Source organism: Myotis lucifugus, unplaced genomic scaffold, assembly GCF_000147115.1.
Source record: "Myotis lucifugus unplaced genomic scaffold, Myoluc2.0 scaffold_6, whole genome shotgun sequence".
NCBI classification, from domain to species: Eukaryota; Metazoa; Chordata; class Mammalia; order Chiroptera; family Vespertilionidae; genus Myotis; species Myotis lucifugus.
Window position 1 is genome coordinate 5,348,100 of NW_005871054.1, and position 24,427 is coordinate 5,372,526.

General features: G+C 35.1%; 2 protein-coding genes across 12 annotated transcripts in view; one reads left to right on the forward strand and one right to left on the reverse strand.

Moving 5' to 3' along the window:
* Positions 1-24,427, forward strand: part of FANCL (Fanconi anemia complementation group L) — a 59,442-nt gene that overhangs the window by 21,732 nt on the left and 13,283 nt on the right. For all 10 annotated transcript variants that reach the window (XR_002826946.1, XR_002826947.1, XR_002826950.1 and 7 more), the window contains exons 6-7: positions 3,316-3,412; positions 8,126-8,194. Coding sequence is in view for 7 of the 10 variants with exons in the window: in XM_006083313.3 (XP_006083375.1) it covers positions 3,316-3,412; positions 8,126-8,194 (166 nt within the window). In the remaining 3 variants the exon portion in view is untranslated. The remainder of the gene's footprint in view (positions 1-3,315; positions 3,413-8,125; positions 8,195-24,427) is intronic.
* VRK2 (vaccinia related kinase 2) overlaps positions 4,121-24,427 on the reverse strand; it is a 109,626-nt gene continuing 89,319 nt past the window's right edge. For both annotated transcript variants that reach the window (XM_023746645.1, XM_023746637.1), the window contains one exon: positions 4,121-4,891. In XM_023746645.1, coding sequence (XP_023602413.1) covers positions 4,881-4,891 — 11 coding nt within the window. In that variant the 3' untranslated portion in view covers positions 4,121-4,880. The remainder of the gene's footprint in view (positions 4,892-24,427) is intronic.

Below are 24,427 nucleotides of genomic sequence, written 5' to 3' on the forward strand. Positions count from 1 at the left end.
TTCTTTCATTTGTTTCTTGACTATCTACTGTTGCTTAATTGTTCAGTATAGTAGCTCCTAACCACATGTGGCTATTGACATTTATATTTAAACTAAATTAAAATTTCAGTGTCTATAATAACTATATTTTAAGTTCTCCATAGCCACATGTCACAAGTAGCTGCTGTTTTGGACAGTGCAGATGTAGAATACCTCCATTATTGCAGATTGTTTCAGTGGTCAGAGTGGCACTAAGAGAGTTGTTCTTGTCTGCATGGTCTTTGCTGGCTTATATTGCTCAGATCTAGTCTAAAGGAAGGGAGAGTGAGAGGGGCACTGGAGAGGGTCAGGCAACATTTTGTTAATAAAAATAATCCAAAAGATGCACATACCAATCACTTTTGTTTGCAGTCCAAAATTTAGTGATTGGCTGATACCCAAGGGCAGCTGGGAAGGATTGCTAGCTGAATGGAGTGTGCCCTGCTAATCTTGGTGTAGTTAGGGGTGCTATAGAGGCAGGGATTCTATTACCAAAAGAAGAAAATGAGAAGTACTGGAGGTCATGTACCAGTGTAGGTCACATGTACTCAGGGTGTTAATAATCATGAATTTCTCCCTGTTCCTGAAACAAAGTAGAAAGAAATCGACATAGGTAAAATGTTTAATTTCAAATAAGTAGGCTGAGAGTAACCTAAAGTTATAAATGTTTTTACTGTTTTATTTGACTTCTTGAAGTTAAACAAAATTAATCTTACCATTTTGACTACACAGCTATATTTTGAGCATGACATTTTTTTCTAATGTTTTGTCTCCGTGTCTTCAATTTTGTGGAAAGATGATAATCTTTTGTTTGTGTGACTGGAAACAAAAGACTAGAACTTTTATTTCTGTCTAAGAACATCTGGATGAGGAGCAGCAGTGTGAAATACAAAAAGGACTAGTTGGTGATATAGTTGTTTCTTTTCTCTCCCTACCTTCTTACTCTCTTTTCGGATATATTCATCATGGTTATAAACGATTTAAGGTTTATAAAGCAAAGCAGCAGCCTTTTCCCACACCGTTTTTAAACTCCAGTCTCATCCTATGAGGCAAATACTCTGAAATATTCATGCTTACAACTTCCATATTTTTCAATGATATGCCTATATTCAAAATTACTTGATTTATTAGTTTTAGGAATTACATAGTGATAACTGTAATTAAAGAGGATTTAGTTCCTATACCACCATCTCCTTTCTTTACTATTCTTTTATTCTTCTATTAGATTTAATATTCCTTAAACTTCTTTCATGTCCATTTAATTAATGATATGTATCTTTTACTCTAAAATTAGCAATTACAAATTTTAGTCGTCCTAATCTCTCATTTCTTTCCCCATTATACTTGTCAATTTTTGTCACCTCTTGCAGTGGTTAAATACATTTACCTTCATTTCCGTAGCTATAATTCTTTTAGCTTTGTCTATTGCTGGATTTAAAAAATTGTAATTAGTAAGCAGTTTGATTTTTTTTACTGTAAATATTTTTCATTGAAAAGTTAATGGTAGAACAATTAAAATTTTAACATAGCTTCATTGTTTATAATTTAGATTAAAATTTTCCCTTCCCTTTTTGGTTTCCTTTTTTTTTTAAAAAAAAATTCCCTTAATTTCTCCTCATATATATCATACCCTCTATTCTATAGACTTCCTTCCTTTCCTTTCTTTGCCAGCTATCTAGCTCCCAGGATCTTCTTTTTCTGTTTTCTAATGTGTTTGTCACCCAGTGTTCCTCAACCACTTTTTATTTTTATAAAATTTGTTGAAAATTTGCTTTAGTTGATGCTATTGCCTTCTTGTTCTTTTTGTAACTGTGGGTTTATCTACATTTTTAAATTTTTAATTTATTTTTTAGTGAGTAAAGAGAGGATATAAATAAATGCATGTGCTATATCAGCATCTTAAATCTGAAGTGTTAATGTTTTCAAAGAGTTATGTGTCCATATATCTGAACTTAGATTATATTGATAAATGTGTGATAAAGTCTCATATTCTATATTTTGGGGGGTAGGGGAATTTGAGATGCTTACAGATATAGCTGAAAGAAATTAATGATTAAACATTTATGTATAGTATCATTGACATTTTTGTGTAAGTAAACATTATTTCTGGAATAATTTTGTTTTCTAAGACCCTAGAGTTTTTATAGATTATGATAAACATTCTTCTGTTAATAAAGACTCTTATTTTTTAGTTTGTTGTTGAAGATATGTGCCTTTTTCAGATTTAGATCTATTTTTTTATTACAAATAGTGTTCCACAACTTTATTGCCCAGCATTTTTGAAATTGACCCATTTTCACTATTATACCAGGCCAGTGACTAAGCAGCATACAGTGATGTTAAAAAAATGTTTCCTGGGTTAGAAGGCTAATGTTAGTGCTGAACTCTAATGGGTCTTACCATCAGTCTGGGTGATAAGTTGTGCAATACTCTTAGGCTACTTTTTATCTTTACAAGAGAATAGTATTGTAAAAATGTCAAAAAATATCCACATGCCCAGTTCACTAGTAAATATACTACTAAATTTGAACATTTTTGGCAGTAGCTTATGCTACTCAAGGGACCATAGTTTTACAGAATGATATATTTCAAGGGGTATTGGTTTCCGTTGCAGAAAATTCATGCATTTAGAGCAACTTAAAGCCAAAACAACTGTGCTTGTGCTATATGTTTAAAATATTAGTCATCTTGAATGCATGCCCAGGTTAAGTGTCAGAAGCTATAATCGCAGAAAAAGAAAATTTATTGTTAGGAGATCAGGCTATACCTGTGCTCATGCAGCATTTTCTTTAGAGGATCAATTTGAGTATGAACTAATATTGGCCAGATTTTTGTATAGTAACATTATTGATAATAAAAGAAAAGTTCATCATGGAGAAAACAAATAAAGGAAGCATAAGAGTCTCATACTGTATAAAACTACATAAATGGATCAAAGACTTTGACAGGAAGTTTAATGTGTACATAAGTAGAGGCTGACAGGAACATGCTGTGTGTGCCAAAGGTTCCAGTGATGGAAAACCGAAACATAGTGCTCACTGACCACAGCATGAGCCTTGACACACATTGTAAATAATCCAGAGATCTATGACTACATTAAGCACTAGGCTGGTGTATTAACGGCAGTAAATCTATATAGCAGCATAAAGGGTTGGCATGCAGAAATCCCTCTGATTAATTTTGTAATGGATTAATAGGAATATAGCAAATATTTTCATTTCAAATCCTACCATTCTCCACCCCTCCCCCCAGTCCTGTCCTCCCCAGTGTGATCACTTTTTATTCTCTTCTCACCAGCCTTGTATATGCGGATTCTTGCTTCAGTACCATCAAGTTAAAAGCTGAGGATGCTTCTGGTAGAGAGCATCTAATCACTCTCAAGTTGAAGGCAAAGGTATGTGCTTCATTAAACTGTTATTGTGGTCAGGAAATGCTTCGTGAAATGACCTCTATGAATGTTTTCAGTCTAATGAAGTGCCAGCTGCTTCTAAAAAATGTACATATGGTACTTTAAAAAATTATTTTGGAAAGCCTCAAAGAAAATTCAGGTTTTCAAAAGCCTAGATATAATTTCATGTCACTATTTTAGTTCAAATTTGATCAAAATATAGCCTTCATAAAAAAGAAATATTGCAATAAGATTCAGCAGCTTTAAAGTACCAAAATGTTATTTTTGTAACATCCAGTACAGAAAAGAGTTGGAAGTTTCCATTATCCAAAGTAAAGTTCTATTGAAAGTCTATTGTCTTCAACTCTTACTATGAATTACCTTTGTAGTTCTTATTTCTGACCCACTCCCAACCACCATACACAGACATACACATACGCGTATTTTTTATTGTTTGTTTGTTTTGGCTGAAAAATTTTTTTTCTGTTATTTTAAGAATTTGCCAAGGTTATGCCTCTCTTAACAGGGCCTTTATAGGCTAGTGATCTGTAACTATTCATTAATTTATTGCCACAAAATATAGCTGTTTCATCTTTATTTTTTAGTTCTAGATTGTGAATTTTGAGAAATAAGTAGAATAAGCAAGTTCAGCATATTAATCATTTATTTAGTAATCACTAGGGAAACATAAGAATTTGAGAAAACCAGGACATCTTTTTTTTTTTATTGTTCCCAGGAGTCATCAATCAACTCTATTTCAGAAGATTGCAGTGATGAAAAGATCAATTGTGTTTGTCCTTTTTAAAAATGTGCCTGGCATTTAAGCTTTCCATGAGAGAGAATTAATATATAAAGCTGTACTGGGTGACACAGAAAAGTTGATATCTTATAGTGCCTCTATATCAGACAAGTTGAGAAATTACTCATTCCCTCTCTTTTCTCACATACAGAATGTTTAGGCATATATAATTTTAAGACTCGTGTGATAAGTGCTAAAAAATATGAGTGGGCTAGAAATCTTATTTGTAAAATAAGTTACTGGATATTTTAGTTAAAATAAAAATAAATTATTTTCCCTTTTAATTTTTAAAGCTGGGTTTTTTTTAAAACCAGGGAGAAAACTGTCTTTATCCTTCCAAAGGTCATACAGACTGCCAGTGGCAAGGGTTCTGTCATTTCCCTCAGAGCTTTTTTGTTTCTGTTTCTTTTTTTAAGAACCTACTTTTTGCAAGCATTTCTACTTACTGAAGGGATAATGCTTTAAGTCTGCACTACCTATACCTATACCTACAAAGATGTTATTATTAATTCTAGTTCATGATGGTATTGGTAGTATTGAGAGCGAGGATATAGCTATTAGTCGTTTCGCTTTTTCTTACTTCTTCACAAGGTAGATAAGGTGACACTTTTAATTTTTCTCTGCAGAATATTTTCAACTGTCAATTTTTGCAGTATTAATAGTTGTGAAGCACTATCATGGATGCCCTGGCAAGAGAGAAGAGAAAGCTTTATTTGAGTTGGGAAGGAATTAGGAAGAAAAACAAATGTTTTTTTTCTTTTTGAAAAGACAGTAGAACTGAATGAATCTTATGTTGGATGATTTACTAGAGTCTTAAATTGCCCATTTAGTTCCATTTTCATAGAGACAGACCCAAGTTCTCTTTAGATGTGGTCATTTCTTTTCTAGGAATATTTGGATCTGGGATTGTCAGTTAAAAGTAGCGATTAGCTGAAACTGTATTAAAAGCACATAATGCAAAATCTTAATCCAAACTAAATTTTAAAGGGTCAAGCTGATTTTTTTTAAGAAACCTTAAAAAAAGGCTTATTTTGTAAATATACAAACCTTTTTTTATAAATATTGTAAAGAAATTCATTAGTTGAAATATTTTTATTCTGGCATACATACTTCCAATTCTGCTCCTTCCCTTACTATCTTCAAAAACCCACAAAGAAAAAAAATAGTACCAATTTGACTTATATGCTTCCCATTAAAAATAAATATATAAATAAAAAGGAACTATGATAAGGGAAATAGTTAAGTTTTTTTGTTTTTATAAGTGTATTTTTATGAAATACTTAGATTATATCCTCAACTGTGGGATGTAATTACTATCTTTCCTTGAGAAAAAGAAGTAGCCTAGTGTTTCTTCAGCTTTGGCCAAGATCAGAACTATTTGAAAAACAAATCACAGATGTGTATCAGAGGCTGGGCATTCTCTCTCTGATGGCCATTTTTATAAATCTGTAATTTGTATGTATTTACTTGGGGAGCCTCTTAGATGGTCCATAACCGAACAGTTTGGGTTAAAATTTTTCTTAGAACTATATTAGAATTTAAATATATTGGATGTGGCAAAAATATGTACTTTTATAATTTTAGAATTATTTTATAGTTACTGATTCGACTGAATTGTTTCAATTGAGATTTTTATACTATATTTTAATTTAAAATAATTGCTATACTTATTTTTCAATTAATATTCCTTTATGTGGAGTTTTTATTGTCAATTATACTTCTAAAATGAAACTTTTGGTAGTCATTGGTGATTTTATATATACTTATTCTACTTACTGAAAACTCTGAATTTTGATAGTTATATTTTATAATATTTTTGGTTATCTATGTTGTAGTTAATACTGTAACAAATTATTCTGAATATGAATATCTAGGATACTACTTCATAATTCATGTTAAATTATCCACAAGCATATAAATTTGTGCTTTTTAGGTTCTGTGCAGTTTTGTAAAATTTATTATATACATAAAGTTGATGTTAAATGGGAATATAATGAACACACACGATATATGCATTTAATTTATAATAGATATACAGAAAGCCACCTACATATAGATAAGTCTAATTTATGTTTATGTTTGAATAATTATACATAAGATGTATTTTAAAGATATTACCTCAAAAACTATCCCACACTTATGTCTGTGAGATCATGTTATATTTAGCATAGCCTGCTTTTTTGTTCAATTGCTAGATTTCTATGTCAGTGTACATACATAGCATTTATTATACTGAGTCCTACTTAAATATAAGATCATATTCTCTTTTAGCATAATGAGTTATAAGTATTTAATGACTTCCAAAGTCATAGGTGCTTTACTTGGTTTATCTACTCTAAATACAATAAATATCTCATTAACTTCATACTCTTACTCAAATTGATGATTTAAGTTAGAGAGTTGATATTGTTCATTGTCAGCATCAGTGGGAGATAAATAGCAGTAAGCCCAAGCAAACTAAATACTCCATTTTTGACCCACGGAGGTTTCAAATGTGCATTATTAGTTTTACAGATTGTTAACATTTTAGAGGGAAAATAAATTTTATAACCCTTTTAGTTGAGTTTCGTCATTTTTACTTAAAAACAAAAGTTTACTGACTTGTCCAAGATCACACAAATTAGTTAGCAGAACTAATGAAAGCTGAAGTCTGCCTGCATTTACTTTGATATAATCACATGCCTAATAAAAATGGCATACAAGTTGTTTTTCCAGTGATTATAGCAGTTATACTCTTAAATACATCATCTGCTACTTAATTGTCTGAAATAGAGCTCCCTCTTTAATTTCAGCCTGACCTTTCTTAATTTCCCCCCCAAATTAGAGCATAGTTATATTTTTATATGGTTTCCTATATTTTTGTCTTTGTATTATCAGTTCTGCATAGCCAGATACCATTAGTCAGAGTTTAAAATAAGTTTTCCAGTCAACAGATCTTTATAACTGAATGTTAATTCATTTCAAAGCATTGACTTCAGTGGTATTTTGTAAATACTATGGTGATAATTTTTGTCCCTTTTGCTTTATTCAGCAAAGTAGTGAAAAATAAATTGACAAAAGTGAATCTAAAACTTTTTTTTAAACATTCTGTCAAATGAGAGAAAGGAGTTTTCCTAAAACTAATTTTAGTTTTCTTTTAGTAAATTTAGATTTTTAATGGAAAGAAATAAATTTTTAAAATTACATGTGACTTTGAAAAATCCGGAATTGCATTTTAGAGAAATCATGTAGTACAATTCTCTAATAATAAAATTGATTTTAAGAATAACTATATTTTGTCTTTAACTTAGAAACCTGATTTGTCATAATGACTTTCACTTTTTGTAGAAAACTGTTGAAGGATTGATTTTCTGTTTATCAACCATGAAAATGTTTTTCTGGCTTAAAACTATTACTTTGTTTTTCCTTAATAAAGAAGGCATTTTACTCTTTTTTAAAATCTTCTTACTAAAAGTAATTGCTTAATTGTGGAAAATACATTTTATTTTATAATTAAGAATTGTTTGTATTTTTGTGCATGTCTTGATTCTGATACTGCCTCTTCAAATAGTAGCAGGCTATTTGAGATTAAATTTTACACTGAAAGGAAACTAATATCAATTAGTTTGACCTCTTATTTTAAAGATAAGAAACTGAGGTACAGTGTAGTTCACCCTGCAGTCACCTTAGCAGCTCACTTAACACTGACTTCATTCATTCTTCCTTGAAAAAACTGATTGTGTTTTTATCCCCAATTCATCAAACTTTATACCTCTTGAACATAATTTAACTGCTAATCAGTTCTTGACATCTCTAATAGAAGCAAAGTATATATAATACATTTGCATTTATAATACTATTCCTAATCAGTTTTTCTAAAATACCTTATGTGAAATTGTCACACAGAAGTAAAATTAACCTATATTTTTGCTTTTTCACAGTACCCTGTGGAATCACCAGATTGTTTTGTGGATTTTCCTGTTTCATTTTCTGTTTCCTGGACTCCACAGGTACATTCTTAAATTTATTTTAAGTAGTTAAAAAAGCATATTCTATTTATTTATAAGTGGCCATTATAGGTTATAACGTGATTTTCTCTTAGTTTTCTTTAAGCATTTGTTTATAAACAGGACTTCTAGAGTGCATCTTTTATATTTACTAGTAGTTTATGTTCATTTTCTCTCTGCACACACACACACACACACACACACACACAACACGTACACGTAAACACACACCATTCAGTCTTTAGATCTTTATGCTTCAGTTTAGATAAACATGAAGCAGCTCTGTTGACAGAAATTTTGCTTTAAATTTAAAGTCTAAAGCACTGTTTATAAAGCAGTGAGCAGTAAGTAGAAAATTGGGTGACATTTTTCAGACTGTTAAATCTTTTAACATTGCTGACAAAATATCAGAGAATCTTTAAAAGAGAATGAGTTATGACTAAAAATATAAGCCTTTCACTTTCAACTCTTTTTTTATCGTTTTTAAGTGTTTCTCCTGCATTCATCCTTGGACCTAGAAAATTTTATTTTTGTATGTGTGTCCAAACATTCATACTTTGAATAAGAATATTGGAGATTCTTTCTCCTGCTCCTGTCAATTGAATTTCTCAATACATTGATGATATCTAATAAGATAATGTGTTTAGAAGTGCATTGTAAACTGTAACATTATATAGTTATAAGGTATGATTATCAGTAGTCCATCATCAACATTATATGTGTGGTTTCTGAAGACCTGGCTGAATAGTAGCAGTTAAGTTCAAAGAACAATCTAATGATGATGGGCATGGTCCTTCTTTCATTGGTAAATTGTGTCACACATTTCTGTTTATGCAAAGAAAACAAAATTCCTAGTGACATTTTACAAATATTTTTTGTTAGGAAATTTTGTTAAGTTCAAGTGAAAATTTATGCTTATATTTTATATTAGAAATATGTAAAGCAACTGTATTGTACATGAAGTTTTTTGGGGGAAAAAAGCGTAACAGCATTTAAGTAGTGTGAAGGTTCTACATTTGTACAAATATTCAAAATTATTTTTCTCATTTTTTTCTTTAAAAACAAAAAAAGGCTTTCTCCTTTCAATGGAAATAGAGAAAAAAGCAAAATAAAGGAGAGGAAAAGCCATGTGATTTACTTTTGGTATTCTGTTATATATCATAAATACACTAGAGGCCCAGTGCATGAAATCATGCACCAGTGGGGTCCCTCGGCCTGGCCTGCGGGATCGGGCCAAAACCGGTTCTCCGACATCCCCCGAGGAGTCCCAGGTTGCAAGAGGGCACAGTCCAGGCCACGGGACCCTGCCGGTGCACAGTTGGGGCCAGGGAGGGACATGGGAGGTTGGCCAGCCAGGGAGGGACCACAGGAGGGCTCCAGGGCATATCCGGCCCATCTCCCTCAGTCCTGATCAGCCATACCCCAGCAGCAAGCTAACCTACCGGTCGGAGCGTCTGCCTCCTGGTGGTCAGTGCACATCATAGAGACTGGTCGACTAGTCGACTGTCTGCCCCCTGGTGGTCAGTGCACATCATAGTGAGCAGTTGAGCATCCTTAGCATATCATTAGCATATTATACTTTGATTGGTTGAACGAATGACCGGGCACTTAGCATATTTGGCTTTTATTATATAGGATAGGAAATAGTGTGTTGAGTTTTTAAAAAAAGAATTGGAATGATATATAAATTATATACTTTCCTTTTTTTTAATATACATTGTCTATTTGGCTCTGTAAGCTTTATCTTTGTTGATTTTTAAAAATACGTTTTTATTCATTTCAGAGTGGAAGAGAGAGAGAGAAACATCAGTGACGAGAGAGATTCATCTATTGGCTGCCTCCTGCACGCTCCCTACTGGGGATCGAGCCTGTAACCCTGGCATATGCCCTTACCAGGAATCCAGCCATGACCTCTTGGTTTATGGGTCGATACTCAACCACTGAGCGACATCAGCCAGGCTTTATCTTTGTTTTATATGAGACAGTGCAATAACATTGTACCTAGATTGTATTACTCTTTCCAGATATGCTATCTCTAAATTTTACTTCAGTGTTTATCAAAACTCAAGGTTGAAGAATATGTTTTTGATGTTTCTTAGTTTTGTTTTGTTTTAGATAACTATACAGGTTTTCCCCGGATTTTAATCTGTGAAAAAAGTTTGCATCTCCACAGAAAAATGCACTTATCATATTTTGCCATTTAGCAACATTAATGTGTGACTCCACTAGACTAGAAAATCTTTGAAGAAATTTTTAAAAATTTTGTATCCTACTTAACACTAGTTCAAGTGCCTTAGATATATAAGTATGAAGTGTTTATAATACTAATTTAAATTCATATTTTAGATTTAATTGGGTCATACAAATGTTCTGTTTTGTATTAGCTCCAAGAAAATAGAATTAATTAGTAGTAATAGGAATGTCACAAATTAATTTTTAAGTTACAGAATATACTAAAATTCTTAGCAAAGTACAGAAAGAAATTTGGATACCTTATTATCCACAACTCAAATTTGACAGATGTTAATATTTTGTCACATTCGCTTCAGCTATCTCTCTCCCTATTTCTGTCCTCTCTTAGGAATAAAATGTTTTTGGAACAACTAAGACTTACCCCTCCTTTTCCTTTCTCCTTTCCTCTTTCTTTCCCTCTCTTCCTTTTGAGAGGTAACCACTTCCCTGAAATGATGTGAATGCTATCTATGCATTTGTTTGCTACATTTGTTTATGCCATTTTCTCTCACATTTGCAGTTTGATTTTTTACAATGGTTTTACAATGGTTTTTACAATGGTTTACCAATGATCCATGCATGTGTAGCACATTTATTTTAAATGCTTTATATCATTCCATTATATGAGTCTACCAGTTAATTTATCTGTTGCCCTGCTGATAAGGTTGTTCGCAGTTTTCTTACTAAATTTTTTGCTGCAGTGACATCCTAACATGTTTCTTTGTACACATGTGAGACTTTTAGTGCTGCTTATACCTAGTAGTGAAAATGCAGGGTTGTAGGGAAATGCACCTCTTTGAGATTACTAGATGTTGCCAGTTGCCTACCCAAATTGGTTATATAAGTTTATACTCCTACCCAGTAATGCATAATAATTCCTACATTTTCAAAAACCTTCCAAATCTTAGTCTGATTTTATTCTGACCTTAGTTTTTATTAGGAATGATAAATCATTATTACTGTGTTTATAACCTGAGTCTATTTAAATTTTTTCTTTTATTATAAGCATTCCTTATATATTTTATTTTGGACACTAATTCTTGTTGATTATTTTGAAATTTAAGTATCTTCTCCCTGTGGCATGTCTTTTAACTTTGTATATGTTATATTTTGTCAATCCGAAGTTTAACAGTTTCTTCCTTGTGATTTCTACTCTTTTGATCTTGAATTGAAAAATCTTGCATGTCTTATACTGAAAATATATTCTGTAGTTTGTTCTAAAAGTTACACATTTTTCAAATTTACTTAAGTATTTTTCATATTTATTTACTATTTAAGTATGAGATAGGAATCTATTTACACTTGCCTATTCTGTATATGCTCATTTGGATGTGCCATCTTCATTTGTGGAGATCGGGAAGTGATTTCAATTTTTCATTTATGCATGACATTAAACTTTAGAAAATTTTCAAAATATAATATTTATCTATTCTTTTAAAGTCTAGTTGTACATCATAAGTATTTTGGTGATGTTACCAGGGGGTATGAATTCTTGAGTCTTTTAGGTATGAGAAGAGTGTTGGCGATGTGTTTTGAAAGTAAGAAGCAATATCAGACTTGTTTGCTGTTTTTGATCCTTTTTCATTGATTTGTTGGAAATAATTCTGCTTGTGGGAATTATTTTTTTTAAACAAGTTTTAAACAGTTGTGGTTCTCAACCAAAATAAATGCTACTATTGTAGTCTAATAGCAAACATTTAAGAGACTGTTAGTAGGTTCCAGATAATTGATTTTAAAAAACAAACATTCCTTTTCTGCTTTTGTATAATTTTTTCTTTGAATTCAGTATTTCTGGACTTTAAACTTGGAAGATCTTTATTTTCCATTCTTTTTGTAAAATAATAGACATGGCTTTGTGGCATCCATATTAAAAATGGGTAATTTTCCTTATGGTCCCTGTCTTCCTGCTGGGTTGATAATGTTTTGATGTATTTTTCTCTTGCTCTGATGAGAGGTCTGCTGCTGCTGCTCTGACATATTCATTTGGATGAATAATTATAACTTGCACAATGTCAAGCTGAAGATGGTAGGGTTTTGTGCGTCATGACAAGCCTAGTAGCCAGTGCAGGTGTCTCACAGCATGATCAGCAACAGCCAGTGTATTCTGGCTCAGAGGAGACATTTAGAGTAGTAAGGAATCAGCACCAAGGGCAAGGCTGCTGCTACCACTGCTGCTGTGACATGTGCCAAAGAAGCACAAAGTGCTTCTCAAAGACGAGTGACTGCACACCTCTTTTCAGATATCTACTTTGTTTACACCATTATATTTTTAAAATAGATTTTAGTATAGAATGTAAGAACATGCCATGATTTTAATCTTATCCTACTTCCCAACATGACAAATACACTGAAATGTATCTTTAACAATCTATCTTTTGGACTTGTGCATACAGGTCATGTATGTGAATATTGTTGACTAATGAGACTATAGAATTCCCTAATGTAAGATTTTAAGTGCACTAATATTAATGATTCTATAAAAAAACAAAGTTGATTTTCTCCAGGTTGCTGGCCAACCCAAAATGGATGTTAAAATTGCAGTTCTACCTATAAATGTGCCATTCAGTGTAGGCTTGGTGAAGTATTCTTGCCAGGGTGGTTGGAATTTTCAGATTTGGTATTATACAGTAAGCAGTGGTCTTTATATTTTTAGCATGGAAATCTCATATTTTTGGAATAATGCCATGAAGGAAAGAAGAGCAAAATTAATGATAAAGCCTCTGGCTGATAATCTGATGGAGAATGAAGAATTTGTAATTAAAGGAAACAGTCCTATTGCATAGCAGGGAGCATGATCCATTAGTTAGAGCAGCAGACTAGCAGTTGGATATCCTGGGTTCTGTTTACAGTTCAGCCATTGACTTAATTGTATAATTTCAAACAAGTCACATGACTGCCCTTTACCTTAGTTCATATGTATATGGAATAATGAACTTTTCCTCTTTCACAGAGATGTTAAGAAAAATAAATTTGGTTTAAAACAAAAAGAATGTCAGAGGGGGGAAAAAAACCCCTCACTATTCACTGTAAGAATCCTGTGGAAGTTCTCCTTTTCTGACCTAGTGGATTATCTTTCTTACCCTTTTTCTCTTTGCTGTGTTTGTTAGGTACCTCGTAGTACTGGATGTTTGTTCACTCTTATGTTGGTTTAATTAAATGTACTTTCGTCTTCCTGGTAATCTGATTGTTGCCACATGATATGGATAAAAAGGCATCACAACGATCAAAACAAAGAAATTTAATTCATTATTGCGATTATATGATACTAGAGGCCCGGTGTATGAAAATTCATGCACTGGAGGGGGGTTCCCTCCGCCCGGCCTGCCTCCTCTCACAGTCAGAGAGCCTTCAGGGGCGGGAGGCGACGCCCCATCACACCTCTGCTGCTGCCACTGCCAGCAGTGCAAGCCTTGGCCAGCCCTGGTTCCCTGAGACTCAGGCCAGCCCTGGGCGGCTGGGGGGCCGAGGAGACTGGGCACCGCCATCTTGTGGCTGTGGGCGCCGCCATCTTTGAGGGTGCGGGCGTCAATTAGCATAGTCCCTCCTTATTGGCTATGGGTGCTGCCATCTTTGAGGACAGGACTGTCAATTAGCATATTCCTTCTTTATTAGATAGGATGGTAGAAAAAGTAGCAAAGTGACCTACTGGATTCAGTATTCCTTCTTTATTAGATAGGATGGTAGAAAAAGTAGCAAAGTGACCTACTGGATTCAGTGACCTATTTATTGCCCTTTTTTTCAATAATGTATCATTTATTTTAAAAGTACCCTTCAATCACAAGAAAGAGAGGGAGAGAGAATAGTTTTGAAATTGTACTCATCACTTACCAAAATATTTGTTTTTCAAATATTAGTGATTCTGTGCATGTATTTTTCCAGATAATTCTTAGAATCATTTAAACTTTTAGTTACAATTGGGTTTTCACTTATCCACCAAATTAAGAACCGATATGTTCACAGTCTAGGAACTGGTTATCTCTGCATTTATTTAGGTTCCTGATATCATAGTTAGTTATATTTTGCTATATATTTCTTGTACTGAAATGCTTTATCAGTAATTTACAGATTTTATTTTTATTTCTATTTCTAGTTTGCTAAGAGTCTGTTATAAATGAAAGTTGAGTTTTATCAAACATATTCTCTATATTAAGGTAATAAAATTATTTTTCTTCTTTAATCTCCTAATGGGATAAATTACATAGTTTGATTTCCTAATGTTAAACCAATCTTGCATTCTTAAAATAAGTCAAATTAGTTCATGATCTAATTTTATCTGTCAGTCAATTGATCAATCAATTGGAAAGGAAAAAAGCAACAACATAGTTCTAGTATAATGAGTTTTGGGAGAGAGTGAAATTAGATGTTTATATTTAATCCACCTATCTTCCTTACCTAGTAGCTTTAACCCTCTTTTTATATAGTCTTATGTGTGTAGTTTTTACTTTGTTTATTTAAATTCTGATGAACATGTTAATTTTTTTCATAGCCTTCACCAATGGCCTCTAGTTAAAGAGAAGTGGGATTGAAATTTTAAATAAGCATGCTAAATATGAATGGAGTTTCACATTTTCAACTAGAGGGAAGGGACAAAAGAGATAAATCCTCTAGTTTATTTTCCTGCCCACTTGTGTAATTTGGTAGGGGTTAGTGTGGGTAATTCGGGGTTCCTTGGACATTCATAGAACTTAAGTAAGGGAGCTGACTCACAAAGGTCTACTGGGGAAGTTCTATCCTAACTTTAGTGCTTTATTGGATAAAATTGTATTAATAGTTAACTTTTAAAGTACGTAAACAGAAAAGCAAGAAGCAATAGTTTGCAGTAGGAAACAATTTAAATGCTGCAGACATTTTTTATCTACTATATAGGAAGCACTGAGCAGGATCCTAAGGATATTACCGTGAATTAGACAGGCTTCTAATACCCTAAGTTAGGTTTTCAGGAGTAACACTCAATCTGATAAGGAGAGAGGAATTTAAAAGATAATTTCAGTTAAATATGTTGAGCAATATGAGTTGTTTTGATAAGGTGGAAGAGAGGCATATAATCTAGTCTGATGTGGTCAAGCAAGTTTTCTAATAAGATATTACTTAAGCTCAGTGAGTCTTAAGGAATGAGACATTAGGATTGGGAGGAGAGATGATACTTCAGGAAAGAACTATGTTAGTCAAAGAACAAAGGCATGAAATTGTAGGAGATAATGCATGAAGTATACCTCATTTGGTACTCTGTGGACTGGAGCTTTTGCTAGAGTTAAGCCAGGTCTGCTATACTAATTCTGATGAGTTTGGGCTTTATCCTCAAAGCCTTGGGTTTACATGAAAGTGTGCCAGGGTCAGAAGCTTGTTTTATAATAGTTTTTCTCAAAGTGTTTTTTGTTTGGTTTGATTTTGGTTATTAATAGGGTTAAGGTAAAGAAAGGACTCTATGATTTAATAAATTTATGAAATTGTAGATTTAAGTTCTGTTATTTCTTGATTTAGGACTTCTGAGATTTCTTAAGATGCCAAGATGTATTATAACTTTTTAGCATGGCCTCCCTGCCTGCTCTCCATGCCCCCTCAAAACACCTTTCTGGATTAGATTTCAATAAAACATGTTTTTTTAATAGGTCACTCTGTTAGCATAGAGGAGGGTTTAAGTGAGGATGGCAAAACTATAGTGAAGGAAGCTGATAGAGGCTATGTATTTCCATGCAGGAAGTAATTAGTGTTTGTTCTAGGTTAACGGTTGCTGGGTAAGAGAAAAGGAGATTGAGAAAATTTCACATGTCATATTGATAGAACTTGATGATTGATTGGGCACGAGGTCTTAAGGATTGCTCCCAGGGCTGCTGGTGTGGGTGACTAAGTTAGCTGCCAGTACTATCAAGCGAGTGCAGGAAGAAAAGGTGTAGAGACAAGTTCAGTTTGGAATTCGATGATTTTGATATGCCTACAGTATATGTAAGTAAATGTGTTTAGTGGGCAGTTGGTTATGACTGGGAATCTATATTATTATAATTTCAGTTGATTTCTAGGATTATCAAAGTTAGTTGAAGTTTTGTAGAAGATTTAGATGTGTGCATTGTGAGCACGTGAACTACTTTTATGGAATGGTAGCCAGCAGCATGCTGGTATTCTCTTGTAGTCTTGACCTTAACTGAAGTAAAGATTTTTGTGACCATTTATTTCCTTATTTTGTTGTTTTTAGTGTGAGTCATGAAAAATTATGTATAACCAACTTTTTTTGTCAAGGGGAGTAGCATCTTTTTTTCAGTGTGACATAAGCGGAACAAAAGCTAAGCTAGTTGGTTTTTTTTAATTGGCTTGATTTTTAAAAATTATGTGCACCTTTATATTTTTTTAATACAAAGTAAAGAAAGTTAAAAATTAACAGCATATTAGAAATGTATTCAAATCAAACGTTAAAGGTCTTAAGCAGCAATCTACAGAGTGATTTTTCTCAGAATTAAGAATTAAAAGATAAAGAAATAATAGATAATCACAAAGGTTTGTTTATCGGTTGGGTCGGGATGTCACCATCTAAGCCCCATGTTGGCATTTTTAGCATCTAACCTTATTTCTTTTTAAAAAACAATAAGGTAAAATACATATGACAAAATTTACCATCTTAACCATTTTTTAAAGGTAACAGTTCAGTGGTATGAAATATATTCAGAATGTGCTACCATCACCACCATCTATCTCCAGAATGGTTTTCATCTTATAAAACTGAAACTCTATACCTTTTAAAATAGTAACTCCCTTTTCCCCCTTCCACCAGCCCCTAGCAACCACCATTGTATTTTCTCACTTTATGATTTTGACTATGCTAAGTACCCCATATAAGTGGAATTATACAGTATTTGTCTTTTCTGTCTGGCTTACTTCACTTAGCATAATACCCTTGAGGTGCATACGTGCTGTAGCATAAATAAGAATTTCTTCCTTTTTAAGGCTGAAAATATTCCATTGCATATACACACATCATACTTTGTTCATTCATCCATTCATGGATACTTCAGTTACTTTAATGTTTTAGTTGTTGGTGAATAATGCTGCTGTGAACATGGGTGTACAAATATCTTTTTGTGTTCTTTCAATTCTTTTGGTTATATACCCAAAAGTTGAATTGCTGGGTCATATGATAATTCTTTTTGTAATTTTTTTGAAGAATTGCCATACTTTTTTCCACATTGGCTATACCATTTTACATTCCCACAATAGTGCACAGAATTTGAGTTTCTCCGTATCTTCACCAATACTTATTTCCTGTTCTGTTGTTGATACTAGCCATTCTAATGGGTGTGAGGTGATCTTATTGTAGTTTTGATTTTCATTTCCCTAAGTGATGTTGAACATCTATTTGTATACTTATTGTGTACCTTTGCAAAAATATCTACTTAGTTCATTTGCTCATTAGGTTGGTTGTTTTTTGGTTTTTGAGTTTTAGGGGATCTCTATATATTCTGGATATTAATCCCTTATCAGATATATGACTCTGTTGATACGGTCTTTATGACATAACAAAATTTTAAAAATTTTTATGAAATTAAATTTATCTATTTTTTTCTATTGTTGCCTCTGCTCTTATTGTCAGAGCCAGTTAATCCTTGCCAAATCCAATGTCGTGAAGCTTTTATCATTTGTTTTCTCCTAAAATTTTTATACTTTTAGCTCTTACATTTATGTCTTTGATCCATTTTAAGTTACTTTTTTATATTGTATATGGTATAAAGGAAGGGTCTTTTGCATGTGAGTGTTCAGATTTTCTAGTAGCATTTGTTGAAAAGATTGTCCTTTCCCCATTGAATGGTCTTGGCACCCTTGTCAAAAATCATATTTTCTCTGTGGTTATAATGGGGATTACATTTAATATCCTAAACTTATAACTCAGACTTGAATTTATACTATCTTCACTTCAAAAATATATGCAAACTCTGGTCCTTTATAGCTGTATACCCACCCTTTTCAACTGTTGGTATTACAACATTATGTGCCTCAAACAAAAAAATAAATCTTTTAATTACATTTGTCTCTTAAATTATATAGAAAATAAAATGTGGAATTAAGTCTAAAAGTTACGATAATACTAGCTTTTTGACTAATTGTTTTAAAAATGTATTAATCTCAAGTCATGTATAAAACAAAAAGTAGAGTTAAAAGTCATCCTATATAATAAAGAGGTAATATGCAAATTGACCATCACTCCAACACACAAGATGGCCACCCCCATGTGGACACAAGATGGCCGGCAGGGGAGGGCAGTTGTGGGTGATCAGGCCTGCAGGGGAGGGCAGTTAGGGGTGACCGGGCTGGCAGAGGAGGGCAACCAGGCCTGCAGGGGAGGGCAGTTGGGGGGAACCCAGGCCTGCAGGGGAGGGCAGTTGGGGGGGACCAGCCCTGCAGGGGAGGACAGTTGGGGGGAACCAGGAACGCAAGGGAGGGCAGTTGGGAGTTACCAGGCCTGCAGGGGAGGACAGTTGAGGGGGACCAGGCCTGCAGGGGAGGGCAGTTAGGGGTGACCAGGCTGGCAAGGGAGGACAGTTAGGGGCAACCAGGCTGGCAGGGGAGGAAAGTTGGGGGCAATCGGGCCAGCAGGGGGCAAGTTAGGCGTCGATCAGGCTGGCAGGGGAGTGGTTAGGGCAGGGGTGGGCAAACTTTTTGACTCGAGGGCCACAATGGGTTCTTAAACTGGACCGGAGGGCCGGAACAAAAGCATGGATGGAGTGTTTGTGTGAACTAATATAAATTCAAAGTAAACATCATTACATAAAAGGGTACGGTCTTTTTTGTTTTTTTTGTTTTATTCATTTCAAACGGGCCGGATCTGGCCCGTGGGCCGTAGTTTGCCCACGGCTGGGTTGGGGGTGATCAGGCTGGCAAGCATAAATAGGGGCAATCAGGCAGGCAGGCAAGCGGTTGGGAGCCAGCAGTCCTGGATTGTGAGAGGGATGTCTGACTGCCCTCGAGGGGTCCCAAATTGGAGAGGGTGCAGGCTGGGCTGAGGGACATCCCCCCACCCTCATGCACAAATTTCATGTACTGGGCCTCTAGTAGTTACAATAGTACTAGTTATTATAATTACCCATATGTTTTCCTTTACTGAGTTTTTTATTTGTTCATGGGACTTGAAGTTACTGTCTAGCATTGTGGTTGTTTTTTGTTTTTTGTTTTGTTTTGTTTTTTATTTCCACCTGAAAGGCTCCCTTTAGTATTTCTTGGATGACAGAGCTAATAGTATTGAACTCTTCAGATTTTTAAAATCTAGGAATATCTTAACTTCTCTCACTAATGAAGGGCAGTTTTGTCAGATATAGGGTTCTTGGTAGACAGTATTTTTATTTTAGTACTTTGAATATATCAGCTATTGCCTATGGCCTTCAAAGTTTCTGATGAAAAATCTGCTGATAGTTTTATTGAGGATCCCTTATATTTGGTGAGTCACTTCTTGCTGCTTTCAAGATTCTCTTTGTTGTTTTATTTATAACTAGAGGCCTGGTGCACATGCACTGGTGGGGGGTGTGGTCTGCAGGGATAGGCCCACTGTGGGAGTGCCGCTCATTCTGGTGCCAAGCAGCAACTCCCGCAGTGGGAGCGCACTGACCACCAGTGCACTCCTGCATTGAGCGTCTGCCCCCTGGTGGTCAGTGTGCATCATAGCAACTGGTCAATCAGTCATTCTGGTTGTTCTGCCTCTCACTGGATATATACACACACACACACACACACACACACACACACACACACACACACATACACACACACACACACACACACACACACACACACACTAGAGGCCCAGTGCACCAAATTTATGCATGGGGGAGGGGTGTCCCTCAGCCCAGCCTGCACCCTCTCCAATCTGGGACCCCTCGAGGGATGTCCAACTGCCCGTTTAGGCCCAATGATTGGGCCTAAACATGCAGTCGGACATCCCTCTCACAATCTGGGACTGCTGGCCCCCAACCGCTGGCCTGCCTGCCTGCTTGATTGCCCCTAACCGCTTCTGTCTGCCAACCTGATCACCCCCTAACCACTCCCCTGCCAGCCTGATTGACGCCTCACTGCTCCCCTGCTGGCCTGATTGCCCCTAACTGTCCTCCCCTGCAGGCCTGGTCGCCCCTAACTGCCCTCCCCTGCTGGCCCAGTCACCCCTAACTGCCCTCCCTTGCCAGCCTGGTCACCCCTAACTGCCCTCCCCTGCTGGCCTGGTTGCCCCCAACTGCCCTCCCCTGCTGGCCATTTTGTGTTGGCCATCTTTGACCACATGGGGTTGGCCATCTTGTGTGTTGGAGTGATGATCAATTTGCATATTACCTCTTTATAATATAGGATAGACTAGAGGCCTGGTGCACCAAATTTGTGCATGGGGGGATGTCCCTCAGCCCAGCCTGCACCCTCTTTAATCTGGGACCCCTTGGGGGTTGTCCAACTAAACTGGCAGTCGGACATTCCCCTCACAATTTAGGACTGCTGGCTCCTAACTGCTCACCTGCTTCCCTGCCTGATTGCCCCTAACCACTTCTGCCTGCCAGCCTGATCGCCCCCTAACTGCTCCCCTGCCAGCCTGATTGATGCCTAACTGCTCCCCTGCTGGCGTGATCACCCCCAACTGCCCTACCCTGCCATGACCCGCCTCCTCTGCCGGGGGCCCACCTCCTCCGCACAAGGCGGCGGAGCCACGGGACCCCCCAGGCCTCACCGCACGAAACGGCCGCCGGGCCCTGCCTCTACTGTGTGTGCGGCCATTTTGTGGCAGCCATCTTATGATGACGTCACGCACGAGGGCGCGAGGACCATGTAGGCTTTTATTAGTATAGATATGTCTCAATTTGGGTACCCTTGTGTTCATCTGACTTAGATTTAACTGAGCATCTTGGATGTTTATATTCATGTATTTCATCAAATTTGTGCGTTTTTTTCTTACCATCTTTTTCTTCAAATAATCTCTCTGCCACTTTTGCTCTTCTTCTTCTGGGACCCCATAATGCACATGTTGGTCCTCTTTACAGTATTCCACTGGCTCCTTAGCCTTTGTTCACATTTTTTCAATCTTTTTTCTTTCTATTCCTCAGATTTGATATTTCCCATTGCCCTATATCCAACAAATTCTTTCATTTTTCTGCTCAGATCTTCCTTTGAATATTTTTAGTGAACTTTCCAGTTCCATTGTTGTAACTTTTTGGCTTCCTTTTAGGCTTGCTTTCTCTTTATTGGTATTTCCATTTTGTTCATACATCATTTTCCTGACATTTCGCACATCTTTACTTTTTTAAGCATACTTAAGACAATTGTCTGTTAGATTTACTATCAAGTCCTTTTTTAGGGACAGTTTCTGTTAATTTTTTTCCCCTTGGAATCAGGGCCATACTTTCCTGTTTCTTTTTATGCCTTGTGATTTTTTGTTGTTGAAAACTGGAAATTTTAATCTAATAATGTGGTAACTCTAGAAATCAGATTCTCCTCTTTCCTCAGAGAAGAAAAAACAAAATCCCCTCTGTTTTTGTTATTTATTTTATTGTTGTATGCAGTCTTTTTGCCAAAGATCAGCCTGAGGTTTAAACTTATGGTCTTCTCTGGCCCTTTCTGAGCCTGCACCTTGCCCTGGGCACACATAGTGACTTGCAGATTTTCCCTGTGTATACAGTTGCTTTTGAATATTCTATTATAATGTTTGCCTCCCAAAACGAGAAAAAAAGAGGACAATGAAAAGATAAATAAAAGGGCACTGGCTATTTAAATACCCGAAAAGTCACGTCAGGTAGTGGGAGAGGCTTGCAACAATGGGGAGAGGTGCATCAATGATGGCCAACAATCTGTCTACCCTTCTGAGATCAGAAGTAGCAATTAGTGATCAGAGCACAGATCCCTGATGTTTGAAATACAAGGTTCTTTGTGCCCATCTTGGCTCTAACAAGCTGTGTGCAAACTGCTTCTGGAGTGTGTGCAGGACTGTCTATCATGGGTTGGGTAGCCCCTGCCAGTCTAAGAACTGAAATTAACCAAAGATACAGTCCTATAGTAGACACCAGAGTTTTAAAATAAGTACATCAGATTGATCCTGTTAGTGCAATTGTTGTGTAGTTGGGTAGAGATATTCCTGGTGCTTCCTGCTCAACATCTACTTAGGATCTTCTCCTAATTGGCCTCATTTTACAATAATTATTATTTTTAATGATCTACAATATAGGATAGCTATGGGAAAAATAGAAAATGCTTATTTATTTTCAACGTACACTTGACAGATGTTTCCTTCTTTCTTTAATCTTTTTTTGAACATTCTGTAATGGCTGCACACAAAGTGAATATGTTCCCTTTGACCTTGTGGGCAGATACCTATCTCACATGAGTTAACAATAGTGGCAAATCTTTTAAATCATAAGTGGTCAGCTATAGTTTAAATAAACTTAACTATATGAAGAGGTGAAATATTCTGTATGGATTGCTTTATAGAAAAATAGCTTTTCATGAAATAGATTTAGTTATAGTGGTACCTACCAAAAGAGTTGAGAACATCAATGAAGCTTGCAAATAAGATCAAATGAACCGAATAGTTAAGAGAGTTATCATCTCTTTAATGATATCTGATTGGAAATACTGCAATTAATATTAAAATTAAATTTCTGAAAAAGTTTAATCTCTTGATATTTCCTTATTCTATTGAAGCCTTTTAAATCCCTCAGAGATAAAGACAAAAAATTATTATTAGAAGGTTTATCTTCAAGTATTATAGGAAAGTATAAAAAAATCAGAATGGAAAGCATCTGTTGCAAGTACCAGAAAATTATGCTATTAATTTAAGTGTCATCAGAGCACAAAAGATCACATTTCGGGACTGTGAGAAAATTATTAAAATACTGGAAATAATAGTACTTAAGATGAAGATATTATACTCTAAGATCTGGTTAAGTGACTGACATTATTATATCACTTCAGGTATTATAAAAGTAACAAAATGCTTTTAAAGATAATAAGCGTTACATTTTGAGATTGGCAGTGTTCACACTTTTCTGCTTAAGTGCTTTCCTAGTTTAGCATAATTTAATAACAGTTATGGGGGAATAGCTAACATCTTAGTTTCCATATATATCTTTTCTCCCTCCTTCAATATATACACATTTGTATATATCTATATATACATATAAAAGTGATAAAATTTCATTATCTATGTGATGGGTTTATGAACAGTTACTCTCCTGCTTTTGTCCTTGCTGTTAGAAATGTTTTCATTTTCTAAGGTTTTTAAAGCTAATTGTTGGGAAGTCTACTGTAAAGAAGGTATTGCTATTTAAATTCATTAGTATCCAGAAATCAGAATGAGTTTTTTAAACAGCTTTGTTGAGGTGTAATTGATATATGATAAACTGAACATATTTAAAGTGTAAATAATTTGGTGAGTTTAGCACATGTTTACATCTGTGAAATCATCCCTACAATCAAGATAATAAACATTTCCATTACACCCAAGTTTCCTCCTTTCCCTTTTTAATTTCACCCTTCTCTCCCTTTTATCTGGTCCCTAGGCAATTACTGATCTGCTTTTTACAATTTTATATAATTCTATTTCAGGGGTTTTTTCTCAGCACAGAGATTTATCTATGTTGTAGTATGTAATAATAGTTTATTCTTTTTATACTGAGTACAGTGGGGCCTTGACTTACGAGTGTCCCGACTAACGAGTTTTTTGAGATACCAGCTGTCTCTTGGCTGATTTTTTGCATTGAGTTGACAGAGTAATTTGAGTTAACGAGCTCCTTAACGAGCTCGGTCTGGGAACGAATTAAACTCGTAAGTCAAGGCCCCACTGTAGTAGTATTCCATTGCATGGATATATCACATATTGTCCTGCTGAAAGACATATGGGTTGTTTTCAAGATTTGGCCATTACAAATAAACAACTATGAACATTATGTGCATATTATTATATGAATCATATAGTTTCATTTATCTTCAACAAATACCTAGGAGTAGAATGGCTGGATCATATAGGAAATATATGTTTAACTTTCTAAGAAACTGCTA